Genomic DNA, 24,542 nt, shown 5'->3' with positions numbered 1-24,542 from the left:
GATGTCAAGGATATTATTGTGTCAGTACAGCGTTGCAGTAGAAGGCCTGATGGGCACTGTCATTTATTTTCCAGCGTATGGGCTTTATTTCAGAGGAACCCCATTTGCTGAAGGAATAGGCAAAAGCTTCTGAGACTTGTCTTCTGAGTGGACTTCGTGCCAAGGTCTACCATTTACAGTGGCATTATAACTCCAGGGAGGCACACCTGAGTGAGAAATAATTAAACTTACCAAGTAATTGGCAAAAGGCTCATGACAAAGGGCCTAATTAGTGTGAACTGAGCCATCTGCACACTCACTGAGACTTGGTGCTTCAGAAACTTCTGGGTCTTTCTCTACTGTAACTCCCAATATCATTATATCTGCTTCTCATGCAGCATGAACTAAACCACACATTCAAAACTTATGTGGAATCAAATCTTCTCTGTACATTCTTGGGTTACAGATGCCTTTTTGAGAATGGAAGAAAACCATTTCCAGGAACCAGCATTTGTGAGTTCAAGACTGTCTCCTCTTTTAGAAAACAATTATTATAGCTTTAGGATAGCTAATGGGGATATTCCAAGTTCGTGTCTGCTTTCCCCTGTCAAGCATGAATATGTGCTTCTGGAGCTCTTCTGCTGGTGGGCTGAGTTGTATGGTTGAGGAGAGAGAAGAAGCTAGAAACACCTGTCACAGACCACCAGTGCAGTTGCCAATATCTCTCAAGGGAGAATGGGAGAGGGAGGGTGGGAGAGGCACAGATGGAGGCAGAGAAATCATGGCAGACCAAAAATCACCAAATCAACCATGAGCAAAAGGAATGAAGCTAGAGTCATTTTAATAATGTGAACAGCCTATAAAGCTATCTAACCTGAACTGCATGGCACTGTGTGAAAACCAGCACACAGGCTAGTGAAACAGAATGAGGAACCTGGGAACAAATCCATGCACCTATAGCCAGATGTTTGAAAAAGACGCTCCCAACAGACACTGTGTAAACAACAGTCTCTTCAGTAAATGGTGCCTGGATGTACAGAAGGTGGATTAGAACCTTGTGTGCAAATGTTAACTCAAAATGAACCAACAACATGAAGCTATTATAATAAAATGCAGGTAAGCGATTCAGTATAGCAAATTAAGGAAATAGTTTTTTGTAAGAGCCACAACGTAAGATAACAAAAGCAAATGCAGACAAACAGAGCTATAACAAACTAAACAACTTCCAGAGGGGAAGCAAGAAAGAAAGAGTGGAGAGACAACTGGAGAACAGAGAGGACAGCCACAGATAACCAGGGCTCAGTATCCAGGACACCTCAGGTCAGAGCTAATCAGAAAGGCGGTGACACAGAACTCACCCCAGCTGCAATGGCTATAATCTGTAATATGAGTGCTCAGAGTGGAAAGAAAGGACACTGACATATATTGCTACCCAATGTAAATTAGTGCAGCCTTTATGGAAAACAGTATGGTGAGTTATACATTTCTAATCTTGTTCAAGGTATGGTACCTATACAACTCATTTTATAATGTAATCCAAATTTTTATCCCTTGAAAGTTATTAATGTAAGTTAGTAATTAGTCACCTATTACAATCAAACTTGTAGTTGTATTAGGCATGTTTTCAAGGTCAAACATATATATATACATATGTGTGTATATATGTATATATTAAATGGCTGTCTTCAAACACTTCAGAGGTGTACAGGATATGACATTTAAGATGTTTTAATAACATAGATTCTTTTCTTTTTATGATAATGAAGCATGTCTGCTCCTGGCAGCACTAATCTACTTAAGAGGAGATGATGAGCATTGAAGAAACTCCACATGGAGTTTACTTTCTTTGTGGCAAAGGTTAGCCACTGGGCAACAAAGTGCTCTTGCCTTGACTGCTGACAGTATGCTGTCCAAACTGGACACACAGGACACCAAAAAGAGTGACTGCAAACCTTGCCAAGGCAAGGCAGTCCAGTCCTTTAGATTATCCTGGTTCACAGAAATGTCTGACAGATGTGCTATGTATAGTTATAGAGGAATCTTGGGTGACTGTCTAGGCAACCAGCTGTTTCTTTCATTTCTCACATATTTTGGAAATCACTTACTTGCACTTCCTGCTTACTCAGGTAATATTATTTCTTTCTTGGGTCTCTGACGGAGTTGAAAGCTATAGTTATAGTTTTCCTCGTTACCAGATTGAGAAAATAAATTCACTAAAGAAATGTAAAGTGTATAAGGTTGAGAGACATAAAAAGAGAAACTGAATTATGTACAACCTTTTGGATCATCAAGATAGCATAGATATGGAGTATCTTCTCCATATGACAATTCTTCTCTGAATTTGTCAATTGTTAATGAACTAGACATTGTTGATGTAGTTATTCCCTGTATATAGTAATTATACTTATTGAGTATAGTTTTTCTTATATTAGTTATAGCCTTATTTTAAAATTTTATACAAAAGTGGGAAATATGGTGATATCTTATTTGTACAAATAAAGCTTGCCTGAAGATCAGAGGGCAGAGCTTGCCACTAGTTAGCCTTAGAAGTCTGGAGGTCTATACAGACAGGAAGTGAGATGGCTGTGCAGAGACAGGAAGTGATAAGGCAGGAGGAGACAGGAGCTCAGGCTCTTTCCGACTGGGAAGTTGAGTAGGCAAGGGGACTGTGGTTTTGGCCCTTAGTCTCTCTGATCTCTCAGCATTTTCCCCCAGGCTTTTATTATTCAGACCTTTTAGAACTTGTGCTACAGACAGTCCTCAAAAAGTTCAAAATAGGATGGCCATATGATCTGGCAAGCCCACTACTGGGCTGATAGACAAAGCAGGGAGGGTTAGCGTGTCAGCGACATCAGAGAGAGCATCCTATGTTACTGCTTCTCTACCCACAACAGCCAAGTACAGCAACCAACCAATGCTCCCAGTGATAGACAGCAAAACGTGGCAGAGCTGCAAATCGAATAGTATCTAGCTATCAAAAGGAATGAAATCCTGTCATTTGTGGCAACATGGATGGACATTAAGAGAAGTAAGCCATGCTGAGAAAGACAAGTTCTTCTTTAGCTTATTCTTACATAGGAGCTAAACAGTTGATTTCATGTGGTGAAGATTGAGATAGTGGGCTGGGACTAGGGGCTGGGAGGGAGGGGAAAAGGAAGGGAGGAAAGGAGGATGATGGCACCAACATATAGCTGGTTGGGGTAAGTCCTTGCCTACAGCACATGCGGGTAATGCTATTTCACACCATTTATTATGTATGTTGTAATGACCTAGAAGAGGGGTGTGGAGGAATCATTGCCAGGAGATGGTGAGTGATGAGGTGGAAACACTAATTACTTTGGGCTGAGCCTTGGGCATTTCACGTGTGTACTGAATTACCACGCTGAACCCCATAAGTATGTATGGTTATGTAACAGTTTTAAATTTTTTACAGGAGTTTATGCTTTGGATTTATCTTTTGGGGACCAAGGCAGTTGGAGAGATGGGGCCTTGGGTTTTTGCCAGTTAAAATAATAGAATTTGGGCTGGCAAGATGGTTCAGCAGGAAAAGATGCTTTTTGCCTAGCCTGATGACCTGAGTTCAATACCTGGGAACCACACAATGGAGGAAGAGAACCAACCCCTGCAACTTGTCCTTTGACCTTCACATGTGTGCCAAGGTACACACACACACACACACACACACACACACACACACACACACACACAGAGAGAGAGAGAGAGAGAGAGAGAGAGAGAGAGAGAGAGAGAAAGATTATGTCCTGAAAATTTTCCTGAAAGAACTGCAAACTTCCACAGGGGAAGAGACAGCTGGATCTCCAGTGAGGCCCAGGGCTGCTGGGAGAGAGGACAGTACAACACCCAAATCCCCTTGCTAGTGTCTTGCTCCACTTAGTAAAATGGATTGACATTGACAGTGGCATGGAGGTCTCAGACAGGACATGTTCTGCAATTCCTGCTCAGTCTGTGGCTCTGAGCCAGAGACTCCAGTAAAGCTTCACTTTCCTACAGCATTGTTAGAATTGTCATCAGAGCCAAACATCCATCACCGGCCATGTGTTCCAGGAAGGAGACCTGCAGGCATCATGGTGGACCACCAAGGGCTCACCCAAAGAAAGGACTGCTCTGGGTTTGAACATCAGGTAGCTTGGAGAGGGAGGTGTATTCAAGGGCTAAGATCATTCCAAAATGCATCTTCTTGGCCGTAGCTAACCACAAAACCATTAGAATGTTCATGTCTTTAGATGAGTGATTTCACTGCTAAGAAATTATCTTAAGAGAATAAATTTATATCCCAAGATGGCTACATTTTAGCATTGCTTACAACTTCAAAAATATTAAAATTCCCAACCAAGTGATGATTACATTACATTATGGTTACATTGTAGAAATGTTATCAGATGGAAAGAAACACCTTGCAAAGACCTGGAAACAGCACAGTTCTAAAGTCATGGGGAGATGTATTGCACACTCATGACTTCGTAAGGAGTTACATGTAAATTTAAAATGACCAATGGACACATAACTAAATGTAACAGACTTCTGAGTTAGTGGGATTACAGGTGATTTTTAAAGATTTTAAGTATGTATATGTGTGTGTGTGTAAACATGGGTTTTTGCATGTGAGTGCATTGCTCATGAAGCCCAGCAGAGAATGCTAGATGCCTGGTAACTGAAGTTATGGGCAGCTGGGAGCTCTCTGACATGGATGCTGGGAACTGAATCTGGGTCTTGTGTACTCTCAACCTCTAAGCCATCTCTCTGGCCCCTGTGAATGATTTTTTATGCTTTTACACATAGTTCTATATGGGGATATATCATTTATGATATTAAAGCCTGCCTGAGGGTTCGGAAGGCAAAGCTAGCCACAAGTCATAGAGGTCAGACAATGGTGATACACACCTTTAATCCCAGCAGCCATACTAGCAAGCCATAGAGCCAGGCAGTGGTGGCATACATCTTTAATCCCAGGACTCAGGAGACTGGCAAATGGATCTCTCTGAGTTCAAGGCCACCCTGGCCTAGACAAAAGTGAAGAGTAACAGAGCTCAGACCTTTGACCCCAAAACTGGGGACCACAGGCCTTTAATCCCAGCACTAGGGAGGTAGAGACAGGAGTGATATGGCTGGGCAGAGAAAGGAATAAAAGCCCCCATGATGGCTCCACTGAAGAGGCAGAAACATTCTTTTCAGGGAACATACATCTCCAACTGGAGAATTGGCCACACCGAGGTTGCCCTGGCTGAATTCACCCTGGGCTCTCTGCTCAGTACTGGCAGTTAGGATTTCGTCAGCAAACCCAGATGAGTGGCTGTTCTACATATTGTTATTACAGAACGGAGGGGGAAATCACTGAGATTAGTCAACACAGAACTGCCAGAGCTGGAGAGATGGTTTAGTGACTAAGAGCACTTGTTGCCTTTCCAGAGGACATGGGTTCGATTCCCAGGGTGCCCATGGCAGCTCGCAGCCATCTGTAATAGAACTCCAGTTCCAGGGAATCCAACACATCTTTCTGGTGTCAGCAGCCACTGTATGTACGTGGTGCACAGACATACATACAGGACAAAACACAGATACACAAAAGGAAATATTTAAAAAGAAGTAACCATCCTGTTGAGTCTGCATACCGCTTACAAGTGTGCAGAACTACTGAGTCATAACCTCACAGATCCTGTCTGAGTAACAGTGAGAATCAAGGAGAGAGACCGCACATGTTGTGAGGACCTGCTGATGGTGGCAGCAGAGAGGAGGTTCCAGAACATGCCAAGACCACCACTGAGGATTTTTTTTCATCTGAAAATCAATATATTTTGAAGCACCTGACTTACAGTCAAGCAATTCAGCCCAAGAGTCAACAAAGCATCCCCAAAGATCACCACCACCCAATATTTATGTTTTCCCTAGCAAAGATTAGAAGACACAGAAACTGCTTGCATCATCTTTGTTAGCACAAGTGGGTAAGTGGGTAATAATGCTTGTCTGTTGTATCGTGTATTATTTTGTAGATAGTGTAAAAGTGATTTCTCCTTCTTGTTGGGTCCTGTTGGCTTGCCATAACAGCTTTAGTCATCAAGTGGGCTCGGCAGCTTGGTGGAGTCACATGAGGATCTGAGTTTGGATCCCCAGCACCTGTCTAAAAGCTAGGCGTGTATCTGTAATCCTAGTACTGTGGGGGAGATGGAGGATCCTGGAGAGATTTGCTGCGCATTCAAGTCCAGTCAGAATGTTGAGCTCTGGGTTCAGTGAAAGACCTTGTCTCAAAAACTTAGAGGTGGAAAGTGATGGAGGAAGATGTGGACCATGACCTCCGTATTCTTGCACGAAGATACTCAGAGCTTCAGTTATGGCACACGCATTCTCTTAGCACCTCTGCTAGATGGCTTGTGTTCTCAATGCATCCACAGTCATAATTCAGACTTGGTTGTAGGAGACTGAGCAAGGCAAGGATTGGGAAGCCAGTGAGGCTCATTAGTTAATGGTTTCAGTGTGAAATTTGTTAGTTCCTATTTTATGAATACTGTGTGCTTCTGCAATTGAAGTGTATGTCCCTTAAGGGCAGGACTGACTTATTAAACTTCATTGTAGTTCACACACTGAACACACAGATAACCTCTTAGCATGTGCTCAAAAATTATCTGTAGCGAATTGTGTTGCAGATGACACTTTGAGCAGGTGCTGAGGAGTTAATATAATTAGCAGTGCCCTTGGCATTCCCTGCTTGTAAAACATAACTTGAAGAGTAAATTGTATTTATTTAATTCCCATGAACTGTAGCAATTTAACATTTTAAAGTTTTGTATTCAAATGTGCTCTAAACAAGATTTTCTTTTTAGCAATTGGTAAAAAAATGTTCTTTTAGAGGCATTTAATTCTTAGTGGAAAAAGTAATATTAACAAAAGCATTGTGTACATGTTTTGAGTAACAATTTGTTCATTTTCTTCAACAAATGGGACTTTTATCTAAAATACATGTGTAGCACCAAATGGCAAAATGAGATTGGTTTTTGAATGAGTGCTGATGGTGTCTGGACTTGAGTAGGGAAGGGATAGATGTGCTGGGCTCTTGGTGCTTTCTTGCTGTGGAGGGTTAGTGCTCAGGACAACCATTCAGGCTGACTGATCCCTGGACTTCTGCAGCTTCGGTGATGGGGACAGGGACGTGGTTGACTTGAATATTCTTCAGGCAGCCAAAAAATGAGTTCCACACAGGGAGCCTAAGCGTTTTCAATTTGTCTGAAAGAGGAAAAGAAGAGGCACTTACTGGGCAGCTCATGCCATGATGCAAACGCACATGAGTTTAAGATTACTATTAGATAGAGCCAAAGAGATGCCATGGCTCCGCCCATCTGGCTGCTTCCTGACTTCCTGCCTGTGATACACCAGCAACAAATCTGTTCTTTGCCTCTGGAGAAGGAACTCCCACAGCCCGAATCAATAGATAAAACTCTCAACAATGCTACCTTTTATGGGTTATAAAAGGACTATAAAATTAACAAGCAGACTACTCGGAAGGACATAAAACAAGAAAGAAATAGAAGGCCCCTTTCCGGGCGGGCAACATTTCAGTCTTTATATGGGATTCATCTCAACCTGCCCGGTTCTTTCTCTTGGCTTCAACAGTCAACTCAATGCCTGGGGAAGGGAGACCATTATTTTTCATCAACTTATTTGACTATTTGCTGACATAGGCTTCTGAGCTAATGGAGCCTCTTAAGGAAGGATTATAAATGACAGGCTTGGGACCAGGGGAGGCAGTAGTCACATGGCCTGCACTTCCCTGTGCCCAGATGCTGAGGTAAAGTACCTTGCCACTTCCCTATACACCTGCGTTAGGGCACCATAGCTGTTGGGTTAAGAAGAAATGTCAGGAGCTGCTGGGATGTAACACAGGTGTAGAAGTTTGGGCTAGAGTTACTGACCTGGGACACCTCCAACGTGTAGTGACCCTCGGGTGTTGTTAGGTGGGAAGGAAAGCTGTCCAGCTGTGTAGCTACTGTCTGTGTCCAGTTCCAGGTGCAGGACGTGCTGTTTAATGGAGACTGGAAGAGAGGAAGGTGGTTAGGTCTGTCACCTGAGGAGAGGCCTCCCTCCCACTGTCTAATATCTGTACTCTTGTGTCACCATTGACTTTGAACTCATCCCCACCCGAGCTTTGGGGGAACTGTTTGAAGGCATTGGCCAGCCTTGGGCAGAAATTCAACACACCGCTCAGTAGCAGCCAGGGGTTGGTGTTCTATAGACATTCCTAAATTGAACCCCTAAACTGAACCTGTATTGAGGAGATAATGAAGCTGGTAAAGTGCCTGCCTTGCGAGTGTGAGGACATGAGTTCAAGCACTCAGAGTCTACCTGAAAGCAAGGTTCTGAGTCTGGTTGTGCTTTTGCAATCCCCATACCAGGGAGGCAGAGACAGGCAGATCCCTGGGGCTCACTCAGCAGCCAGCCAAGACTACTCAGCAAGCCCCAGGCTGACAAGACCCTGTCTCAAAAACCAAGGTGGTTAGTGCCTGGGGAATGAAAGCCACTTTTGGCCTCTGGCTTCCACAGGCACGTGCATACACATATGCCTGCACACACAGAGAATCTGCAAAGACCACATCTCCACACTACTCACTGACACACTACTCACTGACACACTACTCACTGACACACTACTCACTGAGACACGCACTGAAGGCTGAGCAGAGGTGGCATGAAAGAAGTGAAACTCAGACTCTGGTCCCGTGTCTCCATCCATGTTCATGTGATCTGACCCCAGCCATGTTCACATGATCTGACCCCAGCCATGTTCATGTGATCTGACCCCAGCCAAGTTCATGTGATCTGACCTCAGTCATGTTCATGTGATCTGACCCCATCCATGTTCATGTGATCTGACCCCATCCATGTTCATGTGATCTGACTTCAGCCATGTTCATGTGATCTGACCCCAGCTATGTTCATGTGATCTGACTTCAGCCATGTTCATGTGATCTGACCCCAGCCATGTTCACGTGATCTGACCTCAGCCATGTTCATGTGATCTGACTTCAGCCATGTTCATGTGATCTGACCTCAGCCATGTTCACATGATCTGACCTCAGCCATGTTCACATGATCTGACCCCATCCATGTTCATGTGATCTGACCTCAGCCATGTTCACATGATCTGACCTCAGCCATGTTCAGTCTGTACAAACTGACCTTCAATACAAAAGCCCTCCTATCTTGATAACTATTATCTAACTGAAAGACAGTTGGCTTTCTAATTAGCCAAGAAAAGACTGCTTCTTAAAAAAAGGTGTTTTAGCCAGTCTAGGCTCAGTTATTGCTACACTTTATCTTAGCCAAAAGGGCAAAGAGAGATAAAATTTGTTTATTGCTTATTTACTTGTTGACAGAGTCTCATACTTGCCTCAGACTTACTATGCATCTCAAGGTGACCTTGGACCTCTGACCCCTAACCCTAATGGTCTTTCTCCTTCCCAGTGCTGTGATCACAGGGTTACTGCCATGTACGGTTCATGGGGATGGAGCCCTGGGCTCTATGCCTGCTAGGCAAGCTTTCTCCCACCTGGCTACGCCCCAGCGTCAGGCTCATATCTCTAAGCAACACCCACATGTTGATGTGTTCACTTCCCACCATTGTTCTGTTTGAATACTTTGGATTAATATTGAACAATTATTGAGAAAATGACAACTATCTTAAAAACCCAACACTAAACCTGAATGCTTACTGGATGTTCACTGTAGACAGATGCAAACCATGCACTTAACAAATATTCCTTCCTTTGATTTTCACAGACCTACAGCATTTTATCTTCATTTTACAAAGGAGACCACAGAGGCAAGGAGTGTGTAAGTAATTTGCCCATAATAAGGGATGGAACTTAAAGCTGGTTTCTCTTTTTTAAATCGCGCATGCCCGTGTGTGTGTGTGTGTGTATGTGTGTGTGTGTGTGTGTGTGTGTTTGTGAGTGCATTGCCTGAGAATCCAGAAGGGGGAACAAATCCCTAGGATCTAGAAATGCAGATAGTTGTGACCCACCCAATGTGGGTTCTAGAAATCACACTCAGGTCCTCTAGAAGAGCAAGAAGTACTCCTACCCACTGAGTTATCTCTCTATCCCCAGAAACTTGACTTTGTTGTTGTTGCCAAGGAGTCCAGAGCCAAACCCTAAATAAACCTCAATGTTATTACCACCTTAAACACTGGGCAGGGCTGAAGAAAATTCTCCACCAAGCTACCACACCCCAAACACAGAGCATTGTGGGGAACCAGAGGAAGCAGCCATAAAATGAGCCCAGTGGGGTTGAAAGCAGATACGGACGCTGGAGACCGGGCTGGCTATGGTACCTGATCCAGCCCAGCCCTGCCAGCGGATGGACTGACTGGCTTTGAGATGTTCAAAGGGTTTCCCTGTATCCACCAAAGGTTGCCAGTGCCGTACCTGCCACTGAGTGCCACTGTCCGTCACACAGAGACTGCTTTGGTGTGATTGATGCCAAGGTCCCACCTGCTTCACTGTCCAGAGAGGCCGTGACCTGAAACACACATACATTTGGCTATTTCCTTCAGAAGGACATGTGGAGTCACCTTTCCCTGCCGCTTCCCCGGGACCATGTTAGAGGTTGGCCCCTCGACTCTTTACCAGGTGACCACATAATGCCCAGAGTTTCCAAACAATTTCTCACTCACATTCCTTCCAGGGAAACACACCAAACTGTACTTCACATCCTACCTAGGCCTGCGGGCAGCACAATGAGCTTTCCTAGCCCCTCCTCCCTCAGCCCTCGGAACTCACTGGCAAACAACCATCACCATCCTACTATGCAGCCGTGACCCTGCTGACAAAGACACCTGAAATTTGGAAGTCAAAAACGCTGGCAGAGGTCCATACCTTGCCGCAAGGATCAGCCAATTCTAGCATCCCCCTCCAAGTACAGTGCACATCACAGGGTTCTCATCCAGGACATTAAGTTACAGATTGTACTGGACAGGACATGTGTCAGGTGCCAGGAGCTTGGGACATTGTAGGCAGAATCCCACCTTCCTACTCTGCAGGCTGGGGACTTCTCCAGATCTTCCAAGGGTAGAATCAAGGTGAATAAAATGAGAGGCTAAAATAAGGGTATTTATAAATAATTTACATCTGATTTGCCTGTAGCTACATGGGGCAGGCTACTCACAAGCAGGTTTTGAGCTAACCAATGTCCCTGCAGTTATGAAGGTCACCAAGTCTTGATTTTGTTTTCTTAACATCACTTCCTTTTTGGAGGTGGTCAGTGAGGCCCCTCCCGCAAGCCGTCCTCTCAAAAGCCAGCCCCATATGCTCACACAGGCAGTTGCTTCTTTGTGTGCGTGACTGGAGACTCACACTGACTGACATCTACACTTCAGCATGAGTAACCATCTATGGGCAGTTTTGTTTTGTTTTTGTTATTTTTTTGTTTTGAGACAGGGTTTCTCTGTATTGTTTTGGAGGCTGTCCAGGAACTCGCTCTATAGACCAGGCTGGCCTCGAACTCACAAGGCGTGCGTCACCAACGCCTGGCAGGCAGTTGTTGGTTGCTGGGAAAGGAATGTGGTTGTCCTCAGAGGTGTGCCCTGGTAAATTGCCTGTGTTCCTGCAAATGACCCTCACCCATATGTCAGTGAGCAAAACCAGCTGAATTGGCTGAGCCCCCCAAAAAGATAAAGTAGAAGAGGGGAGTGGGAGGGGCCCAGAGAGAATCATGGGTAAGTATGTTCATGCATAGAGATGTGGTAAGGAAACCCATTATTGCATATAATTATCAAGTAATTATATGCTGATATATTTAAAAACTTTAAAAACATGTCATAGTGGCAGGGCCAAGAGTATGGCAGTGAAATAGACTCCTTGAATAGAGTGCCAGGGATTCTGTGTTTGATTCCTAGAAATAGAAATAGAAATAAAAAAAAAGCATTCTCAGAGTTTGAGCTATTTTATCGTCACCTGGGATATTCCCTCCCATTTTTAATAAACTGTAGAAAGCTAAATGAAAAAATGGGGCAATGTTCATCTTCAACGCAAGGCCTTAGCTACAGAGAAGATTCCTGAAGAATTTCATTTTAAAGATATAAAATGTGGTTGCTGTAAATAGGGTATCAACTCAGGCCTGTGAGTGACAGGAACATAAGACAGCAAAAGCGTTACTGGAGGGAGGATCCATGAAAAGCCAAGGGAGAGATGCTGTGGGAGCCAGCCAGGGAGAGATGCTGTGGGAGCCAGCCAGGGAGAGATGCTGTGGGAGCCAGCCAGGGAGAGATGCTGTGGGAGCCAGCCAGGGAGAGATGCTGTGGGAGCCAGCCAGGGAGAGATGCTGTGGGAGCCAGCCAGTGGCTTAGCCACAGAGACAGAGCACGGAAAGTACAGAGCGAGAACCAGGGTCCAGAGTGGGTTCCACAGGCTCAGGGTCCTAGAAGTGGATGTGACCCGATGCGGACACGGAGGGCTAAGAAAAGGAGGGAAATAAGCGTGGGTGGGGTACGCAGCATTTCCTTAACAAAAGCTGTAGAACCGAGAGTTAGCTACATTTGTCTGCCGCCACACTACCCTGAATGCGCCCGATCTTGTCTAACCTCAGAAGCAAGCAACGTCCGGCCAGATTGGTACCCAGAGGGCATTGCCTATATTTTATTGTTATTGTCTATATTTTATACACACTGACACTGGGTCTGAAGGAATTTGAGCAGCTTCCCCAGGACTCTTTAGCTAAATGCTCTCTCTAGATTTCAGCTCAATTTGTTTGACATTTCATAATTTTAAAGATGAAGCAGAGGAAATATGATAACATGACTTGTTAATAAAAACATGGAAAGTTAGTCTCCAAACCAGTTCTGTTAGGTATGATATTAGATTCCAGGCATAGGTATAGTAAAATTTCAGGTCTGTTATGTATAATGTTTGATTCCACCTGTACTCTAGCTTCAGACTTACTGAGTTTCTCTTGGTGGAATCTGGCTCCCTCTCCCCTGCCACGTAAGCATACCTTTCCCTCCTCCATGGAAACACTCAAGCGCTGTCCAGATTGGCTTCCAATGTGTATTAAGGTCCCAGTGAGACTCCTTGGGCGAATGCTGAAAATGAGCCGAAACTCTGGCCCCAAGGACACAGAATTGGCTTTCAAAAGAAAGAGCAAGAAACGGTTAAAACACCATAGTAAGGAGAGAAGACAGAGTTCTTCAGACTTACAGACATGAACTCTGCCAATTGCTCTTACCCAGGACTACATGGCCTCCTCCTTGGGAGAAATAAATGCCTTTCTCCAAAGAGCCACCTGAGCAGGGAGACACCCCAAGGCTCGCAGAGGGGGAATCCAGGCGTTTTGAGTTCAACTGGAAGTTCCTCAGGCACCCCATAAAGCTGTGTTGGGGGAGGCTCTATAATGAAGCAGAGGATAAAGAGTTCATGGTGGGTAGCTTCCAAGGAGAAGGGCATGAGGCATACCAGAGACTTGTGGGTGTGAAGTTTGAAGGAGTCACTTAACCGAATTCTGGGGGTGGGTTGCAAGTTGCTAGTCTGTGCTCAAGTAAGAGCTAGGACGTTTGCTCAGGCAGACTGAGCTGCAACACAGGGAAGATTTCACCTTACAGTTTATATATCTTGCCATTCTTTGTAGGCGGGAACCATTTCTTAGTGCTTTGGGAGCCAGCGTGATAGCTTAATGCCAGGCGGCTGACTGAAAAACAGGGCCAAAATGTTCCCTCAGTAATAAAGTGCAAGACGGCTCTCTGTCTCGTTAGGTTTGGTGTAGTTCCAATAAACCACGGATGCCGTGAAGTCCAAACAAGATGCTGTGCACCTCATCAGCACCTTTGTGGGCCTGGAACGAGAGTTTCCAATCTGGATCCAGGTTTCTGAGGACTCACAGCACTTTGTAGTATACAGCAGACGTGTGCACATCCCCTGCTCCGGGGAGAGCACTGCAGCACATTTACCAAGTTAACAAAACATTCCCGAAAGCCCCCAATGTCTCACAGGCAACTTTAAGGGAGCACGGTGACGCGGTAACCTTGGAGGTGCATGTGTTGCTGGTGGCAAGTGGCCAGCAAACCCTCCTCATAAGCTAGTTTTTAGAGCGGGTAATACGGTCACCTTGACAGGGTCTGGAATCATCTAATGGATAGGCCATTGGGCATGCCTGTAAGGGAGTTTTTAGATTGGTTAACTGAGGCTGGAAATCCACCCTAGGGCTGAGGTCTTCAACCAATAGAATCCCCGTTGCTTCACCTCTGTGTCTAGCTGTGAGTGGGGTGGGCAAGTCATCTCCCACTCTTGCCACCACGGTGACTGAACCCCGAGTCAGAACAAACCCTCCCTCTCCCAAGTTGTTACTGTCATATTGTCACAGTAACGAGGCACATTTATCATGCTAGATAACCGAATTCTGTATCTGAAACCAAGGGCAGACACCACAGGTTAGGCTGTGATGCAACTGTGAACTCCAGGGGCTAGCTGTAGTTCTGCTGTTCAGCACCACTGCTGGTTTTATGTTCTTACAGTTGGAATCTTAAAGGTCCCAAAGGCCGTGCTAAAAGCCTGCCCATGGCATTTCTGGAAGGCTATGCACCCTTTAGGAGGAGATGGGGCGCTGCTGGCGTGCTTATCCAAGGGGACACTGGGGTCTTGGTTTTTACCTCACTGTTTTCCTCCCTGGCCACCAGAAGGCAAGTAGCTTTGCCCTGTTACATATCCCCTGCCTTGTCACAGGGCCAAAGCAACAGGGCCAAACAACTGCTCTGTATGTCAACTGAAAGTTCTTTAAATAGAATTTTGTAAATAGGTGCTACTGTCTGACCTCACTTAGGAAGCTGGGTGTGTTAATGAGGTTTAAGAGAACCTATCAAGGTCAAAAGAATGCCCTAATCACCCTCTGAATAATCTAAGAGTACTCTAATCACACCCTGAATTACCCTTGATTTTCCTAAGAGGAAAATGGGCTTAGAGGTTGGAGAAAATTCAGTGTTAACAGTAAGGATACCTCAGCATATGTCATAGACACTATATTGCATATTATACAAATATGGTATGCAGTGTTTATGATAGACATTCTTTATTCCTTGCTGTGGCTTTCATACAAAGAATAGTCCAGGTCGTACCCCATGGAACTACTCCAACTCTGACTGGGTCACCCTGAAACACTAAAACCTAAGATGGTGGACAATGCCTGCTTTAACTAACACCTTTTCCAGGTCCAGATTCAAGCCTGGGCCCCTTCCCTAGATCATGGTAAACAAACATCACACCAGAACGTGACCCTAACTTTTGAGGAGGGGGCAAAAACTGCATCTCGGTGAAGGAAAGCTCCTAGATCTGAGCTGCTCACAGAGCTACTGATCTTAAATGGCATGGGCAAGGTCAGGTCCTTAGGACATCCCAGTGAAGTCGGCAGGGACTGAGGTCAGAGCAAGCAAGAGGGCTGTGGCCCTTTTGAACTTGACAAGGGCAGCGAACCATGACTCATCTTTGGTGTCAGGTGATTCTCAACTGTCCCATAGCCATGTTCCCTAGTTCGAGTCTCAGGCTAGCACTAGGAAGAACAGTGCAATGCTTGTGGTATGAAGATCTTTGTGCTTTCCATCTGGGGCTGGAGATCCAGCCCAGGTCCTTGCCCACCAAGCATAGAGTCTACCACAAATACCCCTCCCACTTCAGAGTCTCTTTGGGGTCCTCTGATTAGGAAGGGAACACGCTTGGCTTTGTGCCAATGCTAATGTGCCTCAATTGACTTCCCTGCAAACTCCTCTCTCCACAGGAGCAAGCACAGGCCAAGCTATCTAGCTAGACTTGAATGATGCTGCTTCATTCCCAAGGACTTGTTTTCTGTGACTATTTTACTATTTGTGATAACGGACATTGGGTTTCCGTTTATGAAAGAAAAAAAGGCCCTTAAAATGGATTTCGATCCAACAGTAAGTTGATAGGCAGCTAGGGAGAAAGAACACGCTTTTGCTATGGTTTTGCAAAGGTGTTATAGACTACCAAAGCTCAGGACACATCGTCTTAGCCCAAAACCTCTGCCTCAGGCTGGATACATGGCTCAGTGACTAAGAACACTGGCTGCTCTTCCAGAGGACTAGATTTAACTCCCAGCACCCACATGGCATCTCATAACTCCAGTTCCTGGAGACTCTGATGCACTCTTCTGGCCTCTACAGGCACCAGGCACACACATGGTGCATAGACATACATGCACACACAATGCCTATACATAAAATAATACATCAACAAACAAACACCTGTGCCCCTCTCCCTGGAAGAAAAGCTAAGAAAGTTATGTTGCTAATGCCATAGAGAAGCCCACAGTCACTTCTTAAATGCTTGTGTCTTAGCCTGGACCTTAAGCATAGGATCAAGAATGCAGAACGGGCACTTCCTTTGTAGGCTTGAGAGCATTAGCTACATTAAACAATTATTTAAAGGATTTTGAAGTCTTAAATGTCTCACGTGATAACAACCATAATGAGAATTACTTTTTAAAAATAGCTTTACCTTCAACTTCCTTGATGATGAAAATCCCAGGTAAACCTGTGCTCTGGGGATGATGGAAGAATTTCCAGGCAAACTGCCTTCCTGGGCTCTCAGCCCATCCACAACCAAGCGCGCCTTTCCTCCACTTTGTCCAAAGACCACCTTTAGGACGAGGAAAAGAGTCAAGGTTTACCTCTGCTAACTACTACCATATTGTAGTAGTGGTTATAGGAAACTTTAAAAAAGGTTTTCTACCCTTCAGTAGCTTTGTAAGGAGAGAAAGGTCTTTCCTTGCTTATTAGTCACTGTTGTTTTGTGAGATTATGTCAGATATTGAAGAGCTGGGATTAAAGCAGAGTTAAATAAGAAGCTATTTGAAAGCAAATGGGTTGACAGATACAAGGGATGTAGAGATTTAAACAAAGGAGGAACAACCCAGGGCACAGGCTGCAACCTAGGGTCAGAGCTGTTTGCACAGAGCTGAGGGCAGGGCAAGTCAGGGCAGGGCTCCTGGACTAAGCAGGAACCAGACATTCCTCCTGTAACCAGAGTGGCAAGTGTTCTCTTGGCTACAAGTTTGAATCCTTGTCTGCTCTCCCGGTGGTGGGGGGACAATGCCATCAGTAGAGATAGAAATTGTCCCCAGTCATCTCTCTCTCTGTCTCTCTGTCTCTCTGTCTCTGTCTCTCTGTCTGTCTCTCTCTCTCTGTCTCTGTCTCTCTGTCTCTCTGTCTCTCTCTCTCTCTCTGTCTCTCCCTCCCTCTGTCCCTCCCTCCCTCCATCTCTCCATCCCTTCCTCCCTGCCCTGCCATGCCACTAGCCTAACTACTGGGCCAAATCATAGGAAGCAACATTGGCTTCCTCCTTTGGGGTCACTCCACACGCAGCAACCAGACGAACAGACGGCCGTCCCTCTTGCTCGTCCTTCTGCACACAGCATCCATCCTAGATACCCACTGCTCCCCACTCCCACCACGGCCTTTCTAGATAAGGTGGTGGCTTCTATCTGCTTCCCTTCTTCTAGTTTCGCTCGCCTAATTCCTTCAGCCAAAGGGTCTTTGTAAAAGTAACTATGTTCCTGGGTCAGTGCTTTTCCAGTTTAAGGTGCTTCAAAAGCTTCAAGGACACTTGTAATAGACTCCAAAGACCTAGCTGAGTGTGGTGACACATACCTGTTCCTTCTAGCCTCTTGGACTGATGCAGGAGGATCACAAAGTTCTTGGTCAGTCTGGGTACCTAGTAAGTTCCAGGACAGTGGGCTATATGGTGAGATCCTAGCTCATAAATAAATAAAAATAGCCAGGCCTGGAGGCACAGTTTGGTGATCCCAGATACCTGGAGGCATAAGCAACTGAGACCCTATAGCTTAATGGAAGGGAGCTTACCTAGGTCTATGAGGCCCAAGAGTCAGTTTTAGCATTGCTAAGCAATACATACATAATGCATACATACATACATGTAGCCAGCATCATCCTCAGTCCTCAGTTTGGCCTTCAAAGCTTAAGTTATCAGATCTCTGTCCACCCCATGCCTCCAGTCCTGCTGCTTATAATGCTGTGGTCTGCTCACTGAGCTAACCCCAGCTCCTGTCCCATGACTTCCTATGGTGGTTGCACCCCTTTCCTGACTACTTTAACTAAAATAGTACCCACTGACTTCCCTGTGGTCTAACCAGTTTAACATCTTCCCAAAAGACTAGCATGTGACATTACAGTCAAGATGTTTGTTTCTGTGCCCCATGAGAGCAACCCCTTGAATCCTGTTGAATATTAATGGGTGGAACACATCAAATCACTTAGGTTTTCTGATTAACAGTCCCATCATTACAAAAACACGGCTTCTGTCTAACTTTACAGTGTATGTTTTAACTCAGGCTAGAGTTGGGATGCTAGGGATGCAGAGAGAGAAGGCTTTCTGCTTGTGCTATGAGAAAGAACACCAGGTACAGAGAGAGGAACTCGGCCAGGGCTCCTGGAAATAATTCTGGATTCTTCATCTTGGCTACCAAGACAACAGATCCTGCACCAGCTAGAAGTACAGACTGGGGAATCTCCTATCTGAAATACTCGGGACTGTTGGGGGTATAGTCTGTTTTCTGCTTTTGGAATGTCCATATATACATAATGATATCTTAGGATAGGGGTCAAGTCTAAACACAAAATTCATTCATAATACACACACACACACACACACACACATATATATATAATTTTGGGTTTTGGATTATTTCTAGATGCTCAACCCGTTTTCACACAGTCCCACTCTCACCGAGTGCCACTTCCCATCATGGTATCTCTCCGTGCTTCTGAGCCTCAGTTTCTTCCCTTCGGCCCCCAAAGCAAAGATGAAAAATCCTTCTGAGAGATAGAGAGCCATGAAAGAGTTCTTGCTGCCTGTGTAAAACACCAGCCCTTTGGAGGATGTTGTCTGTATGTCCACAGAAAACTGTGACCTGTGGATAAAGAAAGGGAAGGGATAAGAACTTGGCATGCTGGCCTACGATCCCAGTTCTCAGGAGCAGGGGCAGGGGGCAGGGGGATTACGAGTTTGAGGTCAACCTGTCTAGACATTTTCAGATATACAGCAGTAAGATATTTTCATAAATGAATAGACAAATCAGCAACAGCAAAGAAAGAAAGAAATGCGCAATGGAGGGAGACAGATGTCCTCAGCTCCCTGCACCTCAGGAGAGGAGTAGGGATGGTCCCACTCCCCAAAGATTCAGAGACTTCCAGAAGCCAGACCATTCTAGCTGTTAGTAGTTTTGTGGTACAGTTTCCTGACTGTGTTGAGGAATTGCACAGATTTCCTACAGCAAGTTTAGCTAGTGGTATAAGTCCTAGTGTGTGGCAAGAAGGAACATGCTGGAAATTTAAAAATCAACGTTAAAATTATGGTAAAATTCACATGACCTAAGATTTACCATCTTCACCACATTTGAGTGTCCAGCTCATTAGGGTTGAGTCAATTTGCAATGCTGTACGAAACCGTGTACATAGTTCCTCTTTGTGTGGAACACAGACTCTACCCTTTAACCAATAGCTCTATTCTTCCTTTGCTTAGAGTCTGGCTACCACTCTTCTGCTTCTGTCTCAACAGACCTGACTGCTCTTGGTACTACACACTATGTCTTTTTGTGACTGGCCTAGCTCCCTCACTAATACAGACTGTTTAAACCCAATGAATGTGCTTTCTATCTGTGTCTGTTCCTGGGGGAGGAAGACGGCAGGAGGACAGGGGAAGCTTGAACAAAGAGAATATGAGTAGGGCATCAGACTAGCACTTTCTATGGGATATATTTAACACAAAGGCACGGGAGTATGGATTCATTTTCTCCTGCTATCCCCACTTCTCTGACCCCCAGACCTCAACTGTCCTATTAGGGGAATTAGAAATTGATTAGTATTAATGCACATGATGGCTTCACATCATTTCCAAATCAAGCCAAGCAAACTACTTTATATAAAGATCCCTACCCATCTGTCCCCACAACAACGAACCCTCCCGCTAACATTTCCTGAGGGTCCAGCATGTAGAAGGTGGGCCCATGTATCTGTGGTGTTTGGGAGCGCCAACAAGTTCATTTCCATACAACACAAAAATGCAGTAGAGATGCAGAGCCAATGAGATGTAGGTTCCCTCTCCCCGGAGGGTCTACTGCTCACCAGAGGACAGAAACCAGGCTTATCTTGCTATTGTAGCTATATGGGCAGGTTCTACTACACAGCACACATTTAACAAAGTGACTAAATGAGTGAAGGAGGATCTGGGTGTGGAAGACAACATTACACTGTTAGTTCATTGCTTTTCAACATTGTGAGTCTAAGATGCACATTTGTTCATCAGATGAACAGGTTTCCCAGAGGGCAACATTCTTCAGGATGAACAAGAACCCATATTTGCTAAATGAAATTGCCCAGATGGCCCACAGCTCCATATTTCTCCTGACATGTCTGATCGCCGGTGCCAACTTGGGAGAATACTGGATGCGCTCCAGAGCACACAGCACTTCACATACGTGGGCTCAGTGATCGGACTTGACATTTGCTTTCCAGAACTGTTTCTTAAGGCAGTCTTCTTACAGAAAAGACTAACTAACATCTCAAAAAGGCAGGAGTAGATTCATATCCCAGAGTATGGCAGAGCAGCTAGGAGTCGTCATAGCCAGAGGAAGCAGGGGTGATCAAGAGTGCGCTCACACAGTCATTGCAGGGTTAAAGTGGTGGCACCAGCTTTGTGTGACAGTGAAAGCATGGCAGGATGCAAAGCAGAATGAGGGGACACTCACACCAGAGCTGAGGGGGCGTCACACCAGAGCTGAGGAGACGCTCACAGCAGAGCTGAGGGGATGCTCATACCAGAGCTGAGGGGACGGTCACACCGGAGCTGAGGGGACGTCATACCAGAGTTGAGGGGACGTCACAGCAGAGCTGAGGGGACATCACAGCAGAGCTGAGGGGATACTCACAGCAGAGCTGAGGGGACATCACAGCAGAGCGAGCTGGCAGCTTCCCCAAGACACGCCTGTTAAAGCATCTGGGACTGGGCTAGCTTATGATTGCATGTACTGCTGTGATGTCAACCTGGACTGTCAGCCTGACAGGCTCTAGACACACGTCTGTAGCGTGCCAGAGAGGTTTAGCGGACTGAATGTCGGCAGCACCACTCCATGGGCTGGGGTCCTGTGACTAAATGACAAGAGGCTGTGTATCAGCCACCCATCTCTCTGCTTGCTGACTGTGGGTGTGATGTGACTTCATCTGCTGCTTTCTCTGCCGCAATGGACGGCACCCTCCCTCAAACCATGAGTCAAACGCCCTTTTGTTCCTAAGTTGTTTTGGTCATAGAGATGAGAAAAATAACCAACATTGTAACGATCGATTTTCTGCCCCCTACCTCCACCCCACATACACATGCGCTCTGCTCTTCACCTTTCAAAATGGTATCTGGACGAGAAAGCATCAGGGTTGGCTGTGAGCAGGTCACCTGGATGAATGTGTGGAGGGAGAAATGCTGGGGGAGGAGCTGGTGGGGGGGCTGCCGTGGGGGGGCTGCCATGGGGGGCTGCCGGGGGGCCACCGTGGGGGGCCACCGTGGGGGGCCGCCGTGGGGGGCTGCCGTGGGGGGGCTGCAGTGGGGGGAGCTGGAGGGGGAGAAGCTAGGGAGAGCTGGGGAAAGCTCGGACAGCAGGGGCAGCATCTGCAGATGCCATTTCTTTAAGACAAGTGATTGCTGCCATTAAGGTCAGCTTGGCCAAGAGAGCAGAGTTAGACAATGGGGCCTCCCTTCCCAGAAGTAATGATGTCATTAGGAGAAGGACCAACAGAAGGACAGCCAGCCTCTTCCTGCTCTGGTCTTCTACAAGCTGAATTTGGGCAAATGAAAGGTTCTGGGACTCCTCCTGGGGGTCACTGCTTGCTCGGGCTTTTCCTTTGGATCGTTCTGTCTATCTATGAGTCATCCTGTGACTGAGTGGACTTCCAGGGGCCAGTCTCCTTTCAAACTACTAACGTGTCCCCATTGTCAGAAAAATCAGTATTAACCCCTTTAAACCAGTGAGAAAATGGAGAGAGACGTAGGTAAAATGTCAGGCAGGCCCAGAAGGGAAATGTAGACTTACAAGAGTCACATTGTGTATGAAGGCCACAAAGACATACCCATGTCAAGGCTTGCTACAGGGCACAGGGTAGGCCCTAGCGGTCATATTTTTTTTGATCTGCTGAATGTGACAGGCATGATAAAATATAGACACTTGTGCCCACACTGATGCTTCTGAGGGGATCTCCGCTGCAGGGCACCCTGCAGGAACAGATGGCACTAACCCTGCACTGCAGCCTGAAGCCGACCCCATTTTCCAGGGGGCCCTACCCAGCCTCAGGCTCTCCAGCCTGTACCTCTTGTCCCCTCCCCGCCGCCTTTCATGTCCCATACTAAGCCCCTGCCTCTCCAGACCTTGGCATCCACGTCACCAAGAAGCCAAACTAGCATATGACACAGCCAGTGTTTAGCTAAGCACAGGCTGAGAGCCTAGAGTTCAAGCCAGGTCTTTCTGACCCCTGGGCGCTTGAGCTGCTGTTTAAAAACCGAGTCTGGGGCAGCGGCTGGCACCTGTTCCCTCGGGTTTTCTCCAAGACACCTGAAAAGAACAAACCTTGCTTTCTTCCTTTCTTCTGACATCATTAGCATTTTCGCTCAGCCCCTCCTCCCCAACAACTGTTAGCACAAAAACCGTCTAAAAGCATTCTCTGGGAATGTTCTATCTGGCACGAGGCTACCTAAGAGAATGATTTCCCTTTCAATACAGAGTGCAAGAGAAGAATGGTGCTTAATCACATAAATAACAGCTAGCTTGCGGGGTGGGAGAGCAGCCTTATTTTTAGAACAAGTCTCAGAGCTAAACTGATTGTCTGGGTCCTGAGCAGCGGCAATGGCAGCAGTCACAGTTCCATTCCAGCTGTACAGGAGGGGGAGGGCATGAGGCCCTGCACCCCCTGTCTTATGCAGGCTACTGTCTCCAAAAAAGAGACACCACCTCCTTCCTGAGCGTGGAGTCCTGGGGATGAGACTTCTCTGGGAGAGACTAGCACTGAATGGAACAAGAAAATACTTTGTTTTTGAAGAGAAAGAAAAAGAAAAGGAGAAAATACCCGGGTTTCATCAGCTCCCGAGGAAGCTTGAATAGCAAGTGGCTGGTGGGATTGTCCCCAAACTGGAGGGCTCTGTGAGTGGCCTGGGCGTTGCGGGGTGGCACGCAGGACTTCCCATCTTGCCATGCCGCCATGCTGCTTGGGGAGGCTTGAGGTGCATCCTGCAACAGCTGTGAGGGAGAAGAGAGAGCGTGAGGACCTGAAGGGGAGCAGCATCTGGGGACAGCATGCTTGCCTGGCTCACGGCTACGGCATTCACTCTGGAATCAAAGTGATGAAATCAGCAAAGAGATGGAAGGCTCAGCAAATGGCCCCAGTGGGACTCTCTCCCCCAGAGTCCTTCCAGTGCCACTCGTGTGGAGACAAAGGGGAAGGTGAATTCAGCTTCTTTACTCTCCTGCAGACCCACCAACCCTGTTTAGTGTCCAGTGTGGCTATGGCTTGGGGGCCTTTTACCTTCAGGGAGTCCAGGGAGTCATGAAAGGGTTGGAAGGCATGGCTTTGGAGAACGCAAACCCCTTTCTCTTACTTCCCTTTTGGGGAGAGTGCGTGGTACTCATGCCTTGTACAAGTCCATCCTCTCTAGGGGAAACTACTGCATGTGGAACCTGCAGGGATCCAGCCCTCCACCCCAGCGTGGACCATCAGAAAACCAGTGCTCTCAGCAGACGCCCAGCATGAGGCAGCTACAGCCCAGTAGGACACAGGGCCAAACTCCTGCCATTGGACACAGGGCCAAACTCCTGCCACCTCCCTTCCAGGCCATTCCCTTGGGCTTTTGTAAGAAGGGCAAGTCAAAGACTGAGAAAAGGGACAGAAGGGCAAGGGCCCTGGACCTGTCCTTGCTACTGTCACCATTGACGGGGCATAAACATCTGTCCTATGGTCAACAGCATTTGAGCATTGGTTGTGGAAGAAACCAAGTCTCACATCAGAGTCCAGATTCTGGGATCCAGGTCTGGACCACAGGGCTCAGAGCTCAGTGGGGATTTCTGTCAAGCCAAGGCCTTGCTAGGGGTTGGCTCAGGAATGAACACATGACCCTGGCTCCTGAACAATGACTCCTGAGGGAAGCTGTTAGAAAGGGATGCTGATAAAGGATCTGTCCTAGCAGAGAGAAACCCAGGCAGAATCCGTTGTTTCCTTGCTGGACGTTGTTCAGCGAGCAAGTGCTTCTCAGAACTGATCAAGATGAGAGAGAGAGAGAGAGAGAGAGAGACAGACAGACAGACAGACAGACAGACAGACAGACCTGGGGTCAAGCTTCGTGTCCCACCTACCACTGAACTGCTCCTTAGGTGGGATCCTAACTTCATTTTAGCTGCTATGAGAAAATACACAGACAAAAGCAACTTAGAAAGAGAAAGGGGACATCGAGGCAGGCACCTGAAGCAGCTAACCAGATCACAGCCATTGGCAGAGGAAGGGAGAAAAGAAT

The 24,542-nt window shown here is 46.4% G+C and overlaps 1 protein-coding gene across 2 annotated transcripts in view; it reads right to left on the bottom strand.

Moving 5' to 3' along the window:
• Nucleotides 1-5,909: 5,909 nt before the first annotated feature.
• Nucleotides 5,910-24,542, bottom strand: part of Lama3 (laminin subunit alpha 3) — a 231,863-nt gene continuing 213,230 nt past the window's right edge. For both annotated transcript variants that reach the window (XM_040757846.1, XM_040757845.1), the window contains 8 exons: nucleotides 23,105-23,274; nucleotides 18,726-18,909; nucleotides 16,479-16,619; nucleotides 13,207-13,366; nucleotides 12,976-13,106; nucleotides 10,413-10,506; nucleotides 7,902-8,021; nucleotides 5,910-7,215 (listed from right to left, as the gene is read on the bottom strand). In XM_040757846.1, the coding sequence (XP_040613780.1) occupies nucleotides 7,070-7,215; nucleotides 7,902-8,021; nucleotides 10,413-10,506; nucleotides 12,976-13,106; nucleotides 13,207-13,366; nucleotides 16,479-16,619; nucleotides 18,726-18,909; nucleotides 23,105-23,274 (1,146 nt within the window). In that variant the 3' untranslated portion in view covers nucleotides 5,910-7,069. The remainder of the gene's footprint in view (nucleotides 7,216-7,901; nucleotides 8,022-10,412; nucleotides 10,507-12,975; nucleotides 13,107-13,206; nucleotides 13,367-16,478; nucleotides 16,620-18,725; nucleotides 18,910-23,104; nucleotides 23,275-24,542) is intronic.

The sequence above is a fragment of the Mesocricetus auratus genome, unplaced genomic scaffold (genome assembly GCF_017639785.1).
Source record: "Mesocricetus auratus isolate SY011 unplaced genomic scaffold, BCM_Maur_2.0 Super-Scaffold_100015, whole genome shotgun sequence".
Taxonomy (NCBI): Eukaryota; Metazoa; Chordata; class Mammalia; order Rodentia; family Cricetidae; genus Mesocricetus; species Mesocricetus auratus.
The sequence above is the reverse complement of the archived record's forward strand: the minus strand, read 5'-3'. Positions and strand labels throughout refer to the sequence as shown.